The sequence below is a fragment of the Sodiomyces alcalophilus genome (genome assembly GCF_042370955.1).
Source record: "Sodiomyces alcalophilus JCM 7366 unplaced genomic scaffold ACRALscaffold_1, whole genome shotgun sequence".
Classification (NCBI taxonomy): Eukaryota; Fungi; Ascomycota; class Sordariomycetes; order Glomerellales; family Plectosphaerellaceae; genus Sodiomyces; species Sodiomyces alcalophilus.
Window position 1 is genome coordinate 526,405 of NW_027263532.1, and position 18,718 is coordinate 545,122.

Consider the following 18,718-nt stretch of genomic DNA (forward strand, 5'->3'; position numbering starts at 1 on the left):
TTTTGGTCTTTTCACCAACCCTACCTTTTTTCTTTCTTCTTCTTTTATTTTCCGTTTTTCTATCAAGATCTGAAACCATTATAGTCCAACGTCCAAGAGATTCCTTCTTTCCCTGATCGTCTCTACCTTTGTCAGTCAAGGTCCTCTCGGCCGGGCGAGTCCGAGCCCGAGTCCGAGTGCCACGGTGACCCTTGTCCGTACCGTGTCTGCCACGGTACCCCGGTACCTCGTCTAGCACCGGCTCTATCCACTTCAGGGGCGTTGTACCCACTACCGATTTCTCGCAGCATGGTCCATCTGAATCTAGGTCCATCTACTTAACTACCGAGCAATACCTGGACTACGAACCGAGTTGTTAGCCCGCCGTCCAAAATTTTAGCTCCTTCATTAATAACCCCTACCTAGTACCTAGGTTCTACCTTCCTCCTCTTCTCTCCTTCCCCTCCCTCCCCTTTGCCCCCGCGAATGACTCAAGACTGAGATCTACAGTATTTCTTCCCCCTTCAACTCTCCTCTTCCTCTCGTCTCTCCATTCCAACTGCATCCAAACCATCCATCACACAGACTCGGCACTCCCACCACGACAATGGACATGGACGTTGTCGACCGCCAACTCGAGGCTGCGGCCATCGAGGCATCCCCGAACCGCTATGTGCGTCGAGACAGCAGAGAAATCGAACGCATCCCATCGTCTGCCACAAGCTCGAGCTCCACGTCCTGCTCCTCCTCCGCGTCCTCCCATCCCCACCAGCGTCACATCGGCATGAGCCGCGTACCGACCCAGCTCGACCTCGAGCGCCATCCCACCGCCCTGAGCCGCATCGCCACCCAGCGCAGCCAGCACAGCAACACCGTCGGCCGCAGTGTCCGGAGCCGCGAGTCCCGCAAACCCCTGCCCGCCATGGGCGCCGGCAAGCCCTACCCGCCGCCCTTACCAGAGCAAGAGGATTACGTCGTCGAGTTTGATGGGCCCGATGACCCCATGCATGCTCAGAACTGGCCTCTGAAGAAGAAGTAAGTCTTTTCGTCTGCCCAGTCTATCCCAAGACAGGGCATGGAAACAAGTCTAACTGACCTCCCGCAGGTTGATGACGGCCGCCATTCTCGGTTTCACCACCCTCACCTCCGCCTTCGCCTCGAGCATCTTCTCCGCCGCCACCGGCCCCGTCAGCGAACACTATGGCGTAGCGACCGAGGTCGGCCTGCTCGGCGTCTCGCTCTACGTCCTGGGCTTCGCCTTTGGTCCCACCCTCTGGGCCCCCCTCTCCGAGCTCAAAGGTCGCCGGCCCCCGCTGGTCATCGCCATGTTCGGCTTCTCCGTCTTCTCCATCGGCGCCGCCACCGGCAAGGACCTCCAGACCATCCTCATCTGCCGCTTCTTCGCCGGCTTCTTCGGCGCCTGCCCCCTCGCCGTCGTCGCCGCCGTCTTCTCCGACCTGTTCGACAACCGCACCCGCGGCGTCGCCATCACCATCTTCTCCATGTCCGTCTTCACCGGCCCGCTCCTGTCCCCCTTCATCGGCGGCTACATGGTCGAGTCGTACCTCGGCTGGCGCTGGACCCAGTACCTCGTCACCATCATGGGCTTCGTCGCCTTCGTCCTCGACCTGCTGCTCCTCGAGGAGACGTACCCGCCCGTCATCCTCGTCGCCAAGGCCGCCGAGCTGCGCCGCCGCACCCGCAACTGGGGCATCCACGCCAAGCAGGAGGAGATTGAGATTGACTTTCGCGAGCTCGTCAGCAAGAACTTTTCCCGCCCCATGCGCCTGCTCTTCTTCGAGCCCATCGTCACCCTGCTCTCCATCTACATGGCCTTCATCTACGGCATCCTCTACCTCTTCCTGACCGCCTACCCCATGGTCTTCCGCGGCGTCCACGGCCTCGGTGCCGGCGAGTCCGGTCTCACCTTCTTCGGCATGATCGTCGGCCAGCTTTTCGCCGGCACCGCCGTCCTGCTGCAGCAGCCGTGGTACCTCCGCAAGCTCAAGGCGAACCACGGCGTCCCCATCCCCGAGTGGCGCCTGCCCTCCGTCATTGTCGGCGCCGTCTTCTTCGCCGCCGGCATTTTTTGGTTTGGCTGGTCCGGCTACAGGGCCGAGGTGCACTGGATCGTGCCGACCCTCAGCGGCCTCTTTACCGGTTTCGGCATCATGTCCATCTTCCTCCAGGCGCTCAACTACCTCGTCGACTCGTACCTCATGTTCGCCGCGTCCGCCATCGCCGGCAACACCTTTTTGCGTTCCCTCGCCGGCGCCGGCTTCCCGCTCTTCGCCCCCAAGATGTTCGACGGCATGGGTATCCAGTGGGCCTCCACCCTCCTGGGCTGCCTGGCCGCCGTGATGGTCCCGATCCCTCTCGTCTTTTGGTTCTACGGCCACAGGATCCGCGCCAAGAGCGCCTATGCCCCGACCTTTGCCGCCCCTGCCATGGGAGACGATGACGATTTGGAAGACGGGTATGACGTCTCCGTGCCCGGACCGGGACCCGTCGCGCCGGAACATGCCGCGGGAGGAACTCTCGACGCCCAAGGCGGGGGCGATGCTTACACCGACCGGAAGGGCGTCGCGAACGAGAAGGATGTGAGCAGTGAGGACTCGGCTGCCAAGGCGAGCGCACCGAAGATGACGGGCAGCGGGGCGGATAATGTCGTTTGACGGTGGCGGCGAAGCGTTCTTGTCATTACCTTGTTTGTTTTCTTTTCTTCTTTTTTTCATATATATTTTCCCTCTTTTACTCCTTTTGGATTTATTTGTTATTTGGCGACATACTGCGTCCATCTTGCCAGCGTTACGGAAAAGTGTTCGGACATATACCAGACGGGAGGAATTTCAAAATTCGACTTGGATTCATGCTTGGGCGGTATATAAGCGTTGCAACATTACACCACTTCATATATAGAGATACGAGGCATAGCGTCGTCTACCAATAATGTATACCCTACTAGACGTCAGAGGGAATATCGAGTCGGGTATTGTGTGATTGTACGTAGTTTAACATGGGAAGGGTGGTTTTGTTCGTCTACAGTTATTGTTCGTCTACAGTTATTGTTCGTCTATATTATCTCCCAGTCCTCGTGAGCGCCCGCGCCATTGAAACCAGGTTCCTGTGATACAAACAAATCATCTACGCTATGTTATTTTCCCTAACCCCGTGGTATTCTATTGCCGCAGGCCATCGCCGAGTTTCCTTACTCCGTCCTCTCCCCATTCTCGCCCACCGGCAACCGGCCGCGGAACGAACGCATGGCGAAATCGACACCGGCGAGGCGACGAGCCACGACCTGCAACCCGGCCGGCAGGACATTATACCACGGGGCGCAACGGGCGTAAAACGGGGTAGCGACGTGGGCGCCCCTCCCGGCATCGATGGCGGCGACGACGGCGCGACAAACGTCGACGGGCTCGACGACGGGGGCGAGAAAGGCGTTGGGGGAGCGCACGCCGTGGAAGAGCGGGGTGGAGAGCTGGCCCGGCTCGACGAGCACGGCGCGCACGCGCGGGTGGGAGATGCGGAGCTCGGCCTCGAGCGACTTGTGCAGGGCGGTCAGGGCGGCCTTGGCGGCGCAGTAGTCGGTCAGGTGGGCGGCGCCGAGGTGGCCGAGGACGGAGGACATGGTGACGATGGTGCCGCCGTCGGGGGCGCTGGTGATGGAGGGGAGGAAGGCCTTGAGGGTGTAGAAGGCGCCGAGGAGGTTGGTGGAGATGGCGCGGTCGATGGCGGCGAGGTCGAGGTCGAGGAGGGGTTTGCCGTTTACGATGGCGGCGTTGTTGATGAGGATTGTGGGGGGGCCGAGCTGTGCGGAGTTAGCTGCTTGCGACCAACGTATAGGGGAGGGGAAGACGCACGTCGCGCTCGATCTGGGCGGCGACGCGAGCCACTTGGTCCTTGTCGCCGACGTCGCACTTGTAAAAGGTGACGCCGCGGGCCTCGCCGTTCTCCATGTCGCGGACGTCGAGGACGGCGACGGAGGCGCCGCGCATGCCGTAGACCTCGGCGATGAGGAGCCCCAGGCCGCTGGCGCCGCCGGTGATGACGATGACCTCGTCGGAAAGGTCGACGTGGCGGGGCAGGCCGTAGGCGAGGCGGTGGTTGACGACGCCGGCGATCCAGGCCAGGGTGAGGCAGGCGGCCCAGGCGATGGAGACGAGCATGGGCGGGGCGTCCCAGTGCATGGTCTGGGCGCGGAAGCTGAGGGGGATGATCCAGGCGATGAAGGGGTGGAAGAAGGTGACGTTGAGGACTTTGAGGATGAGGTCGAGGGAGAGGGGGGCGAACCACGAGTCGCGATCGGGGGGGTAGTCCATGGTGAGCTGTGTCGAAGGAGATGGGAAGGAAGATGGGAGAACGAATGGATGATTTGATGCTTGAGCTCTGCTCGGCACCAATGCTTCGAAATGAATGTGAAATGAGTGATTACAAAATGTAGCAGTAGAATAAAAGAGAGGAGGTAGAGGGGGGAGACAGAGGGAGAGAGGGAGATAGAGAGAGGGAGATGAAGCTCTCGTGAATCTCGAGTCAAGATAAAAAGTACAAAGTGTTTGTACTCCGTACTAGCGGTACCGAAACATTAGCCCGTACCAGTACAGCGTACAAGGTAGTAGCGGCAACGTACCCACCAATAGCGAAACACGACTGATTGACCCCCTGCCCCACTGCCTGAGCACATGTTTGAACCCCTGCAGGAGCTCGTGGACCCTGGCTGTGGTCCGGTCGAGATCCGATATAGGGCCTTATGGTCTAGATGGTTAACCGCCATGCTTCAGCTTCAGTAGTGTCTGCACGCACTGATTACATCGACCGTCACAGGCTCATGGAATGGTATAGTTCAGTAAAGACGTGATATGGCCAGAATTGGTATCAGGGTGTATGAGGAACACCAGCCATACTGAGTATATGAGCGTGCAACATCATCTCTTGCGTCCCAGTGCCAACGCCGAGCGATTGAGTCAAGACATGGAAAGAAAAGAGAAAGAAAAACAAAAACAAAGGACAGTCCCAACCGAACGCCTTTCCCTTTTACTTTTGAATCCCCAGAACCATCTTCTCGCGCTCACTCCGCCTCTTCTCAAACTTCCTCTTCGAGTGCTTCCTCTCATTCTCCTCCCTCCTCTTGATGCTCCTCAGCTCCTCCTTCTTAATCTCGCCGGCCTTCTTCACAACCTTGGGAACGTGCCTGTGCCTCCTGATGCGCCGCACCTCGGGCATGTGGCCGAACCTCTCCACCAGGGCGTCGTTGTACTCGAGCGCCTGGCGGTGGCGCGCCGTCTTGACGCCGGACCGCTCCGACGCGTTGGTCCGCCACAGCCGCACGTTGCCGTCGTCCGACCCGGAGAGCACGTACTTGGAGTCGGGCGTGAACATGGTGCTGAACACCCTCTGCATGCGCTTCGTGTGGTAAATGTCGCGCGAGTGGCCCTTGTCGCGGTTCCACAGCCGGATCGTCCGGTCGTACGACCCGGACACGAGCTCTTCGCCCGTCGGGCTGAACTCGACCGACATGACGGCCGCCACGTGGTCCTTGAGGATGTTGAGCGCCCTGTCGAATTTCCGCATGTCGAAGATCTGGAACGTTAGTTGTTGTGTAGTGAGGAAGGAAGGGAAAACAAAAGCAATCGAAAAAACCTACATAAATGTTGTGGTCCTCGCTACCCACGGCCAAGTTGAACGCCTCCATGGGATTCCACGAAATGGCATTACAGGCAAAACTCAGCGTCGTCTTGGTCAACGGCATCGACGTCCGGAGATCAAACAGGATAATCGACCGGTCCATGCCGCACCCTGCCAACACAGACGTCTCGACCTGGTTAAACGACACGGCGTTGATGGTATCCACGGCATTAGGCCACGCCAGCACCTCGGGCGCCGCGTTGTGCCGCTCCAAATCGTACACGGAGATGGAGCTCGCCGACGACGACGCCGCAAACACGTTCCTCGACCGGTGCGTCGACAGGCTCGTGAACCCGCTGCCGCCCAGCCACGACGAGAGCGGCGCCGCCTCGCTCGGCGTGTTGTACGGGTCCCACAGCTTGACCGTCTTGTCCGACGCCGCGCTGAGGAGCCGCTGGTCCTTGGTCCAGCATACGCTCCGCACAATGTTCTCGTGCGCGCTCTTGGTCTGCCACACCTCGTCCCGGCTCGTCAGGTCGAATACCTTGATCGCTCCGTCGCCGCTGCCCGATGCGAATCGCTGTAGGTTGTTGGGGTCTTTCGCCATGCTGTATACCTGTGCATCTCGTTAGAGGGGCTCCTCTTCGTTCATTCCTTTCTATGTACTCACTCCGTCAATGTGGCCAGCACCCAACTGCGCCACAAAGGGCGCAGCGTGCATCCGTTCTAGCTTGGCCGCATTGAGGGCCTTGGTGTATCTTTCGCCGTCGTTAGTCCAGTAGTTTGTTTTTCTTGGATATTCGCCCGAGCTATACTCACTCTCTTGCGCGCTCGAATGGATGGGCTGCCGAGTCTAGGTTGCGTGGCAACTTGACCACATCTGTCCCTGCTGGTTGGTATTCCTCGACCGACCGGCTCAGAGCTTTGATTTTCATGGTGGAGCTCAAGAGCAGGATGGCATGCTATGCGCCTTCTTGGAGTTGAGCTGTAGCGTCCGTAACTTAGATAAACACGTCAAGAAGGGAAAGACTGCGCGTGGTTCGTGGTGTCGATGGACGCGAAATTCGATGGCCTTCGCTTTTTCTCGTTGGATTTGCTAGTCGAACACAAGTCTCGATGCTCTCCAAAAATTTCGAGCTGGCATGGTGGGGTGTCTCTCGGAGAATTATGACCAATAATATCAATGCACGGATCAAAGTCGGTCCGCAACCTAGGACGTCAGTCGGTCATGAGTCTGCTGACATAATCAACAGCCAAGCAGCAGGCTCCAGCAGCGACATACGCACTTGAACTTGCCTTGGAGCTCCTCCAAGCTACGCATCCAAAAGCGACGACGCTTCCACAACAACCACCACTCTTCTCAGCCTTACCACCACTTCCTTCGACACCCACTCATCCACGACGCCCTACCCTCTACAAGCCTGACGACAATACTCCAACACGTCACCTGAAATCCGCATCCATGGCTCAGGGCGATTCGAAAAGGGTCCAGGAAGCCCAGAAGCTGGCCAAATCCGACCCGCGACAGGCCGAGACTCTTTACAAGGAGATCCTCTCCAAGCCTCCATCTACCACATCCGATTCTGCTCTCAAGGAATATGAGACAGCATTGATTGGCTTGGGAGAGTTGTATCGGGATGAGAAGTGAGCCTTCCTTGCGACAAAGAGAACGGAACGCTCTGTTTGCTGATACCATTTTTCTCGCACGACAGGAACACGCAAGAGCTTGTGGACTTGGTGACAAGAAGCAGGACAGTCTTGTCATCTTTTGCCAAGGCAAAGACGGCAAAGCTTGGTACGGATTAGACACCTTCGCCCACCCACGCAACCTACGTCTTGCGATGCTGACCCCGAACAGTCCGCCAGCTTCTCGACCTCTTCGAAGCCATCCCCAACTCCACCGACATCCAAATCGCCGTCACAAAGTCGTGCATAGAATGGGCCACCTCGGAACGCCGCGGCTTCATGCGACAGAACCTCGAGACCCGCCTCGTCTCCCTGTACATGGCCAAGCAGTCCTACTACGAAGCCCTCACCCTCATCAACGGCCTGCTCCGCGAGCTCAAGCGCCTCGACGACAAGCTCGTCCTCGTCGAGGTCCAGCTCCTCGAGTCGCGCGTCTACCACGCCCTCGGGAACATCCCCAAGGCCCGCGCCGCCCTCACCAGCGCCCGCACCTCGGCCGCCTCGGTCTACACCCCGCCCCTGCTCCAGGCCCACCTCGACATGCAGAGCGGCATGCTCCACGCCGAGGACCGCGACTTCAACACGGCCTTTTCCTACTTTGTCGAGGCCCTCGACGGCTACCACTCCCAGGACGAGCCCGCCAAGGCCACCGCCGCCCTCCAGTACATGCTCCTCTGCAAGATCATGCTCAACCTCGCCGACGACGTCAACAACCTCATGGCCTCCAAGCAGGCCCAAAAGTACGCCGGCCAGAACCTCGACGCCATGAAGGCCATCGCCCGCGCCCACGCCAACCGCTCCCTCCACGACTACGAGCAGGCCCTGTCCTCCTACCGCTACGAGCTCGGCTCCGACGCCTTCATCCGCAACCACCTCCGCCGCCTCTACGACGCCATGCTCGAGCAGAACCTCGTCAAGGTCATCGAGCCCTTCTCCCGCGTCGAGATTGACCACATTGCCAAGATGGTCAGCCTCGACACCCAGCAGGTCGAGCGCAAGCTCTCCCAGATGATCCTCGACAAGGTCATCACCGGCGTCCTCGACCAGGGCGCCGGCTGCCTCATCATCTTTGACGAGGCCCAGCGCGACGCCGCCTACGACCATGCCCTGGCCACCGTCGAGAAGCTGAGCAATGTCGTCGATGTGCTATACACGAACCAGGCCTCGCAGCTGGAGTAATTGAGAAAGGGTGGGTGGGACGGGGGGGAAGCAGGCGATATTGGTAGTGTAACAATATCAGGCGTAGTGTTACAATATCAGGCACACAGAGGCTACGTCTATCAAGTGTCACGTAAAGCTCCTTCACATTCGTTGCCCGCTGTACCTATCTCATCGAGGCATATCATCTCGGGTCGTCAATTCGTGAGTCCTTGAACGCCGCGGCCGTCTTCCGGTGATCCAACACCGACCGCATGCAATGGCAGCAATCGCCATGGCCGACATGCTGCAACTCCTCCTGCAGGAAATGTAATCCCCACTTCTCGTCCATGCCAGAAACCGAAGGATTAAAACAACAAACATGTAAACGCCGAAAGACTCGGAAACCACTTGAACAAACACCTGGCTGCACGAACAGACCATGCAATTCATACCACTCTCTTCCGCACGCCCTGGGTATATATCGTCTTGTAAACAGGAGAATGGCCCGCACCTACCCCATCAACGCCGGCGCCGATGGGCATAAGGGACCCTGGGCTCGCGGCCCTCCTTCCGCAGCCCCTCGGCGACAAGGATGCCAAAGAGCCTCCGCGCCAGCGTGAGCTCGTCCCACACGCCGCCCACGTCGACCTTGAACGCGTCAATCACGCTCAGGTGCCACGGATTGAGCACCAGCTTCTCGCCGTGCGAGCTGATGCTTTGCCCCACCAGCCAGCCCGACTTGGATTCAAAGTCGGCCGGGAACTCGAACTGGAAGCGTCCCTTGCGGCGTTCCTGGACCAGCTCGTCCATGCGGATCCAGTGGTCCTTCGTCCAGACCACCTTGGAAAGCCGTAGTTTCCGTGTCGCCTGGTTCGACTGAGCGGGCGTTGGCCTTGGTGCCTTCTCGGCACTCTCATCTTCACTCTTCTCTTCTTCCTCTGCATAGTCGGACACATCGGTCATCTCGACATCCTCGTTCTCGGTCGTTGGCGGCGCGAGTAAAACTACCGGTCTCCCAAACCCATGACCTTGGCCCGCTGATGCCCGCAGGCGCCTCTCAAATTCAGCCTGCTGAGCCGCGGCGGCTTGCTTCTCCTGGCGCACCCGCGCCTGCTCAAGAGGCGAAAGAGCCTCCTTGTCGAACACGACGACTCGTCCCGGTGTGCGCGGCTTGAGCGGCGAGCGCAGGCATGACTTGGTGGGTGAGGCGTTCCTGTCTGGTAAGGGCCGTAACCTCTGCGTCGGTGTGCCGGGCCCGGGGGATGAGGACTCCACCGTCGAACTCTCCTGCTGCCACTTTTCGATATCCTCGCGGGACATGAGTCTGCCGCTGTTATGAAATACGTCCCGCTCCTGGTCGGCCGAGGCGTCGTGCCGGACCTCTGGGAACATGGTAGTCGTCTGCAGGACATGCGGGCGCTTGGCAGACGGACGGTCTTGCTCGTTGTCCTCTTGTGCCGCCATGCTCTCTCGCTTCCTCTTCAAAACAGCTTGGGCGTTTTCCATGCCGGGCAGGAGGCGGGGGGACGAGAAAAACGCGGATAAATCGAACCGCCTGGGCATTTGACCGTTATTCTGAGTCTTGAGGAGAGGGGTTTGTTGGGTCTTGTTTTGTGATGGAATGGAATCATCCGCAAAAGCGGCACTGTCCTTCGGGTTTGAAAGGGTCACGGTGGCCAGCGTCGAGGCGGGATTTCCTTCCTGCTGGTTCTTCCAGGGACTCAGTATACTCAGCCGTCTCAGGAAACCGGGCCTCTCCGGCTTCTTCTGGTCCATGCTCTTGTTCGACTGGCTAGATGAAGATCGATGAGAGTGTGGCCGTGGCTTATACACGGTCCGGTGTTTACCAAAGGGCTGCTGTCGGGGACGTCTATGGCTGGTCTCCCGGCGAGCCTCCACGCCCCAGATATCTTCGTCCCCGTCGTCGGTTGCCTGCCCTCGGTGCTCGGACGCCGTTGGTTGAATGACCGGAACAGGGACGGCTGGCGGCTTTGCATTGGCGCTGGCCCGGAAAGGGCTTCCCAGGGACTGCTGCCGGGAGGGAGGGGAAGAGGCGTCGGAAGTGACGCTCTGAAGGGCCCGTCCAGCCCTGACGATGGGCGAAAGAGATGGCCGAGGACCGGGCTCGGTAGATCGGGGAACCAACAGCTGAGAGGCTCCATGGTTTGATTCCGCCGATGTTTTCTCTTCGGCCGGAGGTTTAGCATGTCCATCTTGAGCCGGAGTCTCGGCGGCCCGCTCAACTTCGGTCGCATCCGAGTGTAGTGGCAATCCCGTTGCCGCTGGCGCCAGCGAATTGTTGTAGGCAGCAGCCTCCGCGGACAACGTGGGCGACCTTTGCGCCAGTCTGTCAGGCGAGTCGTGCGCGTCACCGTGTCGCGACCTATCGGGTAGGACAGGCAACGTGGGAGCGGCCCTGTCTAGTATCTCGTCCGGAATGGTGGAGAAGGAATCATCTGCGTACGCGGCAGCCTCTTCGGATAGAGCAGGGGAGGGAGGCGCTGGGTCCGGATGTGGTAGGGTGGCAGTGGCAAGCTCGGCGTGTCGTTGAGGGCGTTCATATTCATGTTCATGTACAGCTTCAGGTTCATGTTCAACTTCAGGTTCCTGTTCAGCTTCAGGTTCCTGTTCAATTTCAGGTTCCTGTTCAATCTCAGGTTCCTGTTCAACCTCAGGTTCCTGTTCAACCTCAGGTCCCTGTTCAACCTCAGGTCCATGTTCAGCTTCAGGTACCTTTGGGGACTCGTAACCCGGGGCCATGCGGGTCAGGACGTCCTCGGGCACGCTGGACCAAGAATCGTCGGATCTCACACCAATCGTCCCGTCGGAGCTGGGGTGCGAAGGCGAGTTTGCCGTAGCACTCATCATAGCCTGCTGCGCCTTGGACTTGAAGAGTCGCTGGCTCAGGGGAATGTCCTTCTTGGACCGCGGTGTGAGTCGGCTCAGGACGGGAGAGCTGCTATTCCGCGGCATGTTGCCAGCAGGTGACGGCGCGGGGGGTGGGAGCTGTGGGAGTTTGATAGGCGACTCGTCCACGTTCTCGCCGGGGACATTCTGCGCGGATGCCTTGTCGCTATACGGGGATGGACCCTGGACTCGGCCTCTCACGTCAACTTGAACAGAGTTCACAATCATTTCAACCCCACCATATCGGACGGGGCTCTCGGTGTTTCTAGTGTTTTCGAAAACACTTTCACGAGCACTGTGCTCAGCCACGCCAGTTGCAGCATCGCCGCGATGGGCGGTGGTCTCGGCATCCTCTCCCACTTGGGAATTGTTTCCGTTCAGGGACTGTCGCAGCTCCTCCAATGTTCTGTTGATGATGAGGCTCGTCGCTTCACCAAAGTCATGCGTCTCCATGGGCTGAAAGCTGGCGTCTCCGCGCAGGGAGGGAATGGAATGGGCAAAGATCATGCTGAAATCCTCGCCCTGGGCGACTGTATCGTCAATGGGAAAGCCTTCCGAGGTATGTTCAACGGCGTCGCTGGTGAGAACATCTTCCTCCGAACGAGGCTCAACGCGTGCCTCCGCCACAGCTCCGGGGCCGGCTTGGGAATGTTGTTCATGATCGGCATTAGCCGCTGGGCGGGCTGTTTCCTCCGACAATGATAGCCAGAGGTCGGGCTCCGATGCGGTAGGGTCCTGGGACGGTTCTCGGGTGAACTCCCGGGAAGATTCCTGAGCTGTAGGTCTGGCGTCCCGAGTGACTTCCCGAGAAAGGCGGTCGCCTGAGGCTGATGGTTCCTGTTCCATCTCCATAGGTAGAGGAGGAAGTAGGTCTTCGTATTCAATTCTCGGTTCCACTCCGGTAGGCATCTCGTCTTCATCTTTGGCAGCAACGTCGTTCGTATTCTGTTCTGGGGTGGTTTGGCGGTGGCTTGTTTCGGGGGTATCGTTCGTCTCCATAAGCTCGTCAAATTCTTCGGGGACCAAGGCCAGGCGACGGGGACGACCGCGCGGCCGCTTGGTAGTTTGTGCTGAGGAGGGCAGATTATCTTCCGCCGCCGACTCGGCCTTGCGTTTACGGGTTTGCTTGGTAGAAGCGGTCGATGGGGGTGAGGATAGATTGTTTGCATTAGGGGATATTTGGTCGTCTTCTGGCACCGTTGCCTTTGTGTTTCGTGAACGTGAGGGTGTCTTCTTCGTACTGGCTGTGGACTTCTTTCTGGTGCTGGTGGTGGTAGTTGCAGATGAGATGCTAACGTCGGCGGGCAGCTCGTCTGGTTCGGCGGCGTTCTTAGCGCTCTTGGTTCGACCGGGTGTCCGTTTCGTCGGAGAGACGACGTTGCTGCTCCTTCGTCGGCCGGGGGTCTGCTTCATGGGGCTCGCGTCCTTCCTGGGGCGACCGCGGCGCTTCGGGGTGATGGCACCCTGGGCATCTCCGTCGCGGAGGGGAACGGTGGTGGTTGAGGTGATTGCGGTGGAGCCGCCTCTCTTTTGCGAGTCCGAGTCGATGGATGGCTCGAAGAGTTTACGTGCTATGTTCGTTCCTTCGCTGACCGCGACGTCCTCGCCCCCTTCGGCCTCGACGGTGACATAGAGGCGCTGCGGGGTACGGGCATCGCCAATCTGGAGGGCGAAGCTCTGCTTCCGAGGAGAGCTGCTTCGACCGAGCGACATGAAGCTGTGGGAACGCTGGCTGCGAGTGACGCGACGAGAGGAAGGTAGAAGGGCTGAATCGCGTGAGGCATTGAGGGGATCGGGGGAGGATAGCACCTCATCGGTGAGGCTGTTGTTGCTTGGAGTCGCCATGACGACGAGCTCACAAGCGGCGCGTGAGGTAAAGCGCGAGGAGGAATGGTGGTGGTGGATACAGGTTTGTCGAGAGATATGATAGTCGAAGAGGGTAGTCGAAGAGTCAAAGATTACTGGGGGAAAAATTCAATAGAATCCCAGCTGTCAATGGTGACGAATTGACGTGATCAATGACGCGCCGTGAAGGTGTATCGAGAGAAGATGAGGAAGGAGAGATGCACAGATACGGTCATTTGTTTACTATTGTCCCGATTAGGAATAGTCGATAACACTCCTTCCCTGTACATTGTGCGTTGTACCTTCCCTCCTTCCGTACCCTCCTCCGTACTTACCCCACGAACCCAACGGCATGGTAGTCACGTGAATATGTCCTTGGCTTAGTAACGTTCACATGCCTTGGGCTGCCTTACAGTACAAAATGCAGACTAATCATTACGGAGTACTACGGCGTATGAGTACCGAGTACCAAGCACGATACCTCGTTTTACTCCACACTCCTCACCCCCCGACATGTCACCCGCTGGTCACCTGCTGGTCAATTCCCCGAAAGACGCAAGGCGCGAGCGTTGGGTGGGGTTTCGCATGAACCGGCGCCGAGTCGCCCGACTCCCCAGACACTCACTCCACCATTGACCTCGGCTCGAATGCGGCATGCGGCATGAAACCATCAGAAGCAACTTCTCATTACCTAGGTCCTGTCTGATTTTACATGATGGTGTTGCCGTTTCTCCCACTTGTCTAACTATCAATACTATTCCTTTTAGTCTAACGGCGCAAGCTAGCCCCTATTGTCTTCCACTAATTGACTCCCCTTTGTCGTCTCGTTGTCCGTCTCGTCTTCCTCTACACCCTCTATTCTCAGCAACCCCTCTTACGGATCTGCCGCCAGTCTTATTATCTTTATTTATCACCATCTACAACATGTCCAAGCCGACTACCCCCCAGAATGACAATGTCGCCCACGCCCTAGCTGGCGCAGGAGGCGGCCTCTTGTCCATGGCCCTGACGTAGGCTCTCCGTTCTTTCTTCCTCCGTTCGAGTAAATCACACAAAATGTACAAGAGAACACAAAACTAACTACGAACCGACGTCCCCCCTCAGCTACCCCTTAATCACCCTCTCCACCCGCGCCCAAGTCGAATCCAAACGCGCCGACTCGCGCTTCCTCGACGCCGTCCACAGCATCGTCGCCCGCGAGGGCATCTCCGGCCTCTACTCGGGCCTCAACTCGGCCCTCTTCGGCATCAGCGTCACCAACTTTGTCTACTACTACTGGTACGAGTGGACCCGCGCCTTCTTCGAAAAGGCCGCCGCCCGCGCCGGCCGCGCCAGCCGCAAGCCCACCACCCTCGAGTCCATGATCGCCGGCGCCATCGCCGGCAGCGCCACCGTCATCATCACCAACCCCATCTGGGTCGTCAACACCCGCGTCACCACCCAGAAGCGCGCCCTTTCGTCCCCCGAGGACAAGACCAAGGCCAAGCTCGCCGACGAGGAGGCCGCTCCCGCCGACAAGACCGACGCCGCCGCAGACCCCAGCCCCAGCCCTTCTTCGTCCGCCCCCGCCGCGGAAGAGAAGAAGGCGAGCAAGGTGAAGCGCACCGGCACGCTCGGCACCCTCATGGCGCTGCTCAGGGAGGAAGGCCCCCAGGCGCTCTTCGCCGGCGTTATCCCCGCCCTGGTGCTCGTCATCAACCCCATCCTCCAGTACACCCTCTTCGAGCAGATGAAGAACGCCGTCGAGAAGAAGAGGCGCGTGACGCCCACCGTGGCCTTCTTCCTCGGCGCCGTGGGCAAGCTCTTTGCCACGGCCGTCACCTACCCTTACATCACCGTCAAGAGCCAGATGCACGTCGCCGGCAAGGGCGAGAACAAGGACGGCGTTTTCCAGGCCATTCGCCGTGTCGTCCGGGACGAGGGGTACCAGGGTCTTTACAAGGGTGGGTTCCGTTTTATTACTGCTATTCCCTCTCACCTATCTTGTCCTCTGTTTGCACTTTTTGTTTGAAGAAAGAGAGAAAGAAAACTAAAGACATCGCAGGCATCGGACCCAAGGTCACCCAGAGCGTCCTCACGGCCGCCTTGCTCTTCGCCTTCAAGGACGTCCTGTACGAGCAGACGGTGCGACTTCGCATCAAGGCCGCCAAGAAGGCCCTCGCTGCTTAAGCGTACTTTTGATTTCCTTGTCGCTGTCTCGCGACACATTCAAGTAGCCTCAGCTCAGGATACCCCAAAGCGAGCTGCTTAGAGTGCTAAAAATCCGAGAAAGACCCAAGAAAATGGATTTTGTACATCACATGTGAGTTAGGGGTACGAGACGGACAAAGCCTGGAAATAGGACTGAGGGTTGTCACTCTGGTCATCAGCTGGAGTCCTGGGAACAGTGGGAAAGGGATTACCAGTGGAATACCTTTTATGATGCAATATGATATTTTCGTAGGAACCGGGATGAAGGAGGTAGGAAATAGGGAAGTAGAGAGATAAGAGGTATAGCAACGCCAAGCCACTTCCAATTCAGGAAGACTCTTAGGAAAGCTGATCATTTCGGCTCATCGCCTCCAGTTCCATCGGATTCCTATGATACGGGTCTGATTTGCGGCACGATCCACCATTCATGATACGCCTTTTCCGGACCGGGCACCTCGACGCTGACGTTCAGGCTTCCGTCCTGCCCCGGCCGCGCCAGTGCCTTCTGCACCATCGACACCGCAAGGCCAGCCGCGATGCTGGATTTCAGAGCCGCCTTGACCCTCTGCGTCCACTGGTCGTGCGACCCGACGGCGAAGCAATCCTTGTCCGACAACCTGCTCATTCCCTCGAGCCCCCTCTTCGCCGCCATGGCCGACTTGGCCGCCGTGTCGAGTAGATCGTCCGTCGAGTAGTCGGCCATGGTCGTGCAGGCCTTGAACTCGGCGAACGACGGCGGCCTGGGGTCCGAGATGCCCAGGAAAGGCTTCATGCGGAGCTCGTAGCGGAGCTCGTCCGTGCCGTAGGGCCGCTGCGGCCGCTGGAGAAGTGAGAGGCGGTACAGTGCTATGTAGAGGCAGAAGAGGGCTTGCGCCAGGTACGTCGTGACGCTGGCATCGGTTTCTTCGTAGTGGTTGAACGTCAGCGATCTGGTCGCTTGAGTCTCCGGATGGGGTACCGTATGCGATCTCGGCCCATGGGCGGCACCGAGGGTATGGACGAGCGCGCTTCTTATGTGGCTGACGTGTTGAAGACGCACGCTGGCGAGCTTGTGCAGAAAGTAGTACATGCCCGGTAGCTCGTCTGGCTGGTATACCTCCAGTTCGAAGCCAAGTAGCACGATCCATTCCATCAGCTTGAGCTTGTACAGAAACACCCAGGACCACAGAGGCCGTGCATAAGTCATGATGGTACTGCCATCTGGGAGCTTGCGAGGGGTGGTCGGCTCCTCCCCCGTCTGGTGTTGGAGGACTTGGTCCATGTTGTCGGCGTCGGACTGCAGGTTGTCCCAGTCGCGTACGACGTGGCAGAGGGTCCTGCGCACGCGACAGCGATTCTGGCAGAATGTGCGGAGGATATCGAGAAAGGGCTGCGCAGCTTTCAGCCGAAACGACTCCATCCGCTCGGCGATGATGAAGCGAGGGTCCTGCGGGGTCTCGACTTCGTCATTGGCCCGGTCGAGCAGGACGCTGCCGGGGAGGACGAGTATGGACAAGTCGTCGTCGAGTAGTTGGCGGAGGCTCATGCCGCCCAGAATCTGCATGTCCTTGAATAAGAAGCCTTGCAGCAGGCTCCGGACGAAGACGAGGGGCTGAGGCTTTGCCGCCTGGAACATCATGACGAAAGTCTGGTACCGCCAGGTGAGCAAGAGACGATGAGGCGCATGGGCAGAGGACTTACTTGAAGAGACTGCGAATCATGGTAGTCCAGGACGTTGGCGGTTTCAATACCGTCCCTCAAAAGTCGAAGGAGATGACCGGTAGCGTCGTCAAAACTCAGATGCACTATGGGTCGGGGTGGCATGGTGCTCGCCAGCCTTCGCTGTAGTTTGGCACTAAACGCCGCCGGGACCGGCGTCCCCAGGGAATGGGTTTCTTTGATGCTGTCCAACGTGGCTAAAGCCTCCCGGCAAGGACCCTGCCACAAGGCTCTGATCATGGTGAGGTCGTTTTCGTACTGGAGACAATCTACGGCACCGAGAAGTGTGTGCCTCAGGAGGAGTCTGTGGCGGAGAGCCTCAATAACGGGTTGGGGGCCCGACTTGGACAGGTCGTCGAGGAGGGCGTTGGCATGTTGGAGAACTTGGCAGATGGCCTCAACACTAAAGCTTTCGAGGAGGTCCCTGTTATAGGTGTTGGTAACAAAGTCTTCTTCCTGGGAGTGCGTGTCAGTTGGTGGTAGCCTTTTCAAAAATTCATGGAAAGGAAATGAAAAGGAGATACCTCATAGTAGTGTTCATTGATAATCTTGAAGTTCACCTGACCGCAAGACTTGAGGAGGCCTAGGCAATAGGCACGTAGAATGGCGTGCATGGGGGACGAGGTGGCCTTGCTCGCGTCTCGTATAAAGTGAGCCTCCTCCAACGTTGCAGGTGGCGGCATCAGGATAGCTTCGACGTAAACGCAAGTGAGGACGGTCTGGGAAAGAGGGTAGCCCAGGTGCCAGGCCATCTGTTGAGCTGGTAAGTCGAAGCCGTCTCTCATGTGCGAGAAGGTGAAAAGGGAACCCAGAAGCAGAGAGTACCCACCTCATGACAGAGCAGTTGGTCTATTATGCCAACGACTTCTTCAGGGAGGAGAGTCTGGGTAACATCGTAGTCCACATCGGGAGTCTCCCCGTGCTCCAAGCAGCCGCTGTCCATCTTGGGGTCCATAATCTTGCCAATCTCGGTCAGCAAGCTCAGGCCCAGGTATCAGGTATAGTCATGGCTGGACGGAGGGAAGAGACATTCCTACCTCCAAGGCGCTGACAGACTCGAGCAATGTGAAGAAGCCATCTTTGATAATCTCACCTGGGCCAAGGGCTACATAGAATGATTAGCTGAATAATCTTGGCCACTTAACTAGAGGCGTAGGGGGCGTACTTTGAACAGCGTCGCGGAATCTGGAGGTTATGTCAAAGGTGACAATGGTTCCCGGCGGGGCCTGTGGATATGGCGGAGGCCGACAAGACTGAGAGTCATCCTCGTCTTCGAGATTGAGATTCGAGAGGTCTGGTTCCGGTTAGGTTAGGACATGCCAACTTGATGCCGTACGAAGTGCAGAGATGACGGTGGCTGTAGATGTGCTGACATTGTGACGCCTCAACGGCGGATGGGGCCGCCATGGCGGGGCCGGTTGTGAAGTTGTATTCCGACGCGCGGTTCTGTGCCGGTGGGAGAGAGACGTTGATAATATGGAAGATATGAGAGATGAGACGGAGAGCGTAATCGTAGTCTGTTGATATACGAATAGAGAGAGTGAGGGTGTAGATGAGAGTAGATGAGAGCTGGAGGAGTTTCTCGAGATTTCCCCCATTAGTGTACAGAGTACCCTCCTCGGTACTGTGAACAGGTACTGCGTAC

General features: G+C 58.3%; 7 protein-coding genes across 7 annotated transcripts; 3 read left to right on the top strand and 4 right to left on the bottom strand.

The window, feature by feature from the left end:
* Nucleotides 1-586: 586 nt before the first annotated feature.
* Nucleotides 587-2,654, top strand: ACRALDRAFT_2092477 (uncharacterized protein; the record flags this gene model as incomplete). Its single annotated transcript, XM_071022590.1, has 2 exons — nt 587-1,014; nt 1,085-2,654. The coding sequence occupies 2 exons, from the start codon at nt 587-589 to the stop codon at nt 2,652-2,654; spliced, it is 1,998 nt and encodes a 665-aa protein (XP_070878464.1).
* Nucleotides 2,655-3,187: 533 nt separating this feature from the next.
* Nucleotides 3,188-4,304, bottom strand: ACRALDRAFT_1025779 (uncharacterized protein; the record flags this gene model as incomplete). Its single annotated transcript, XM_071014767.1, has 2 exons — nt 3,188-3,793; nt 3,846-4,304. 2 exons carry the CDS (start codon nt 4,302-4,304, stop codon nt 3,188-3,190), a joined length of 1,065 nt encoding a protein of 354 aa, XP_070878465.1.
* Nucleotides 4,305-4,795: 491 nt separating this feature from the next.
* Nucleotides 4,796-6,691, bottom strand: ACRALDRAFT_1074263 (uncharacterized protein). Its single transcript, XM_071018222.1, has 4 exons — nt 6,427-6,691; nt 6,278-6,365; nt 5,627-6,223; nt 4,796-5,562 (listed from the first exon to the last, which is right to left on the bottom strand). The coding sequence occupies exons 1-4, from the start codon at nt 6,540-6,542 to the stop codon at nt 5,017-5,019; spliced, it is 1,347 nt and encodes a 448-aa protein (XP_070878466.1). The 5' UTR covers nt 6,543-6,691; the 3' UTR covers nt 4,796-5,016.
* A 235-nt stretch (nt 6,692-6,926) lies between these two features.
* Nucleotides 6,927-8,775, top strand: ACRALDRAFT_1079434 (uncharacterized protein). Its single transcript, XM_071018903.1, has 3 exons — nt 6,927-7,251; nt 7,320-7,402; nt 7,466-8,775. The coding sequence occupies exons 1-3, from the start codon at nt 7,070-7,072 to the stop codon at nt 8,470-8,472; spliced, it is 1,272 nt and encodes a 423-aa protein (XP_070878467.1). The 5' UTR covers nt 6,927-7,069; the 3' UTR covers nt 8,473-8,775.
* Nucleotides 8,776-8,878: 103 nt separating this feature from the next.
* On the bottom strand, nt 8,879-13,185 carry ACRALDRAFT_1079433 (uncharacterized protein; the record flags this gene model as incomplete). Its single annotated transcript, XM_071018902.1, has 1 exon — nt 8,879-13,185. One exon carries the CDS (start codon nt 13,183-13,185, stop codon nt 8,953-8,955), a length of 4,233 nt encoding a protein of 1,410 aa, XP_070878468.1. The 3' UTR covers nt 8,879-8,952.
* A 924-nt stretch (nt 13,186-14,109) lies between these two features.
* ACRALDRAFT_1054459 (uncharacterized protein) lies at nt 14,110-15,354 on the top strand (the record flags this gene model as incomplete). The annotated part of the gene is made up of 3 exons (XM_071015820.1): nt 14,110-14,195; nt 14,290-15,128; nt 15,230-15,354. 3 exons carry the CDS (start codon nt 14,110-14,112, stop codon nt 15,352-15,354), a joined length of 1,050 nt encoding a protein of 349 aa, XP_070878469.1.
* Nucleotides 15,355-15,763: 409 nt separating this feature from the next.
* On the bottom strand, nt 15,764-18,480 carry ACRALDRAFT_1074260 (uncharacterized protein; the record flags this gene model as incomplete). The annotated part of the gene is made up of 6 exons (XM_071018221.1): nt 15,764-17,002; nt 17,056-17,529; nt 17,598-17,825; nt 18,111-18,178; nt 18,239-18,367; nt 18,447-18,480. The coding sequence occupies 6 exons, from the start codon at nt 18,478-18,480 to the stop codon at nt 15,764-15,766; spliced, it is 2,172 nt and encodes a 723-aa protein (XP_070878470.1).
* Between the last annotated feature and the right edge of the window lie 238 nt (nt 18,481-18,718).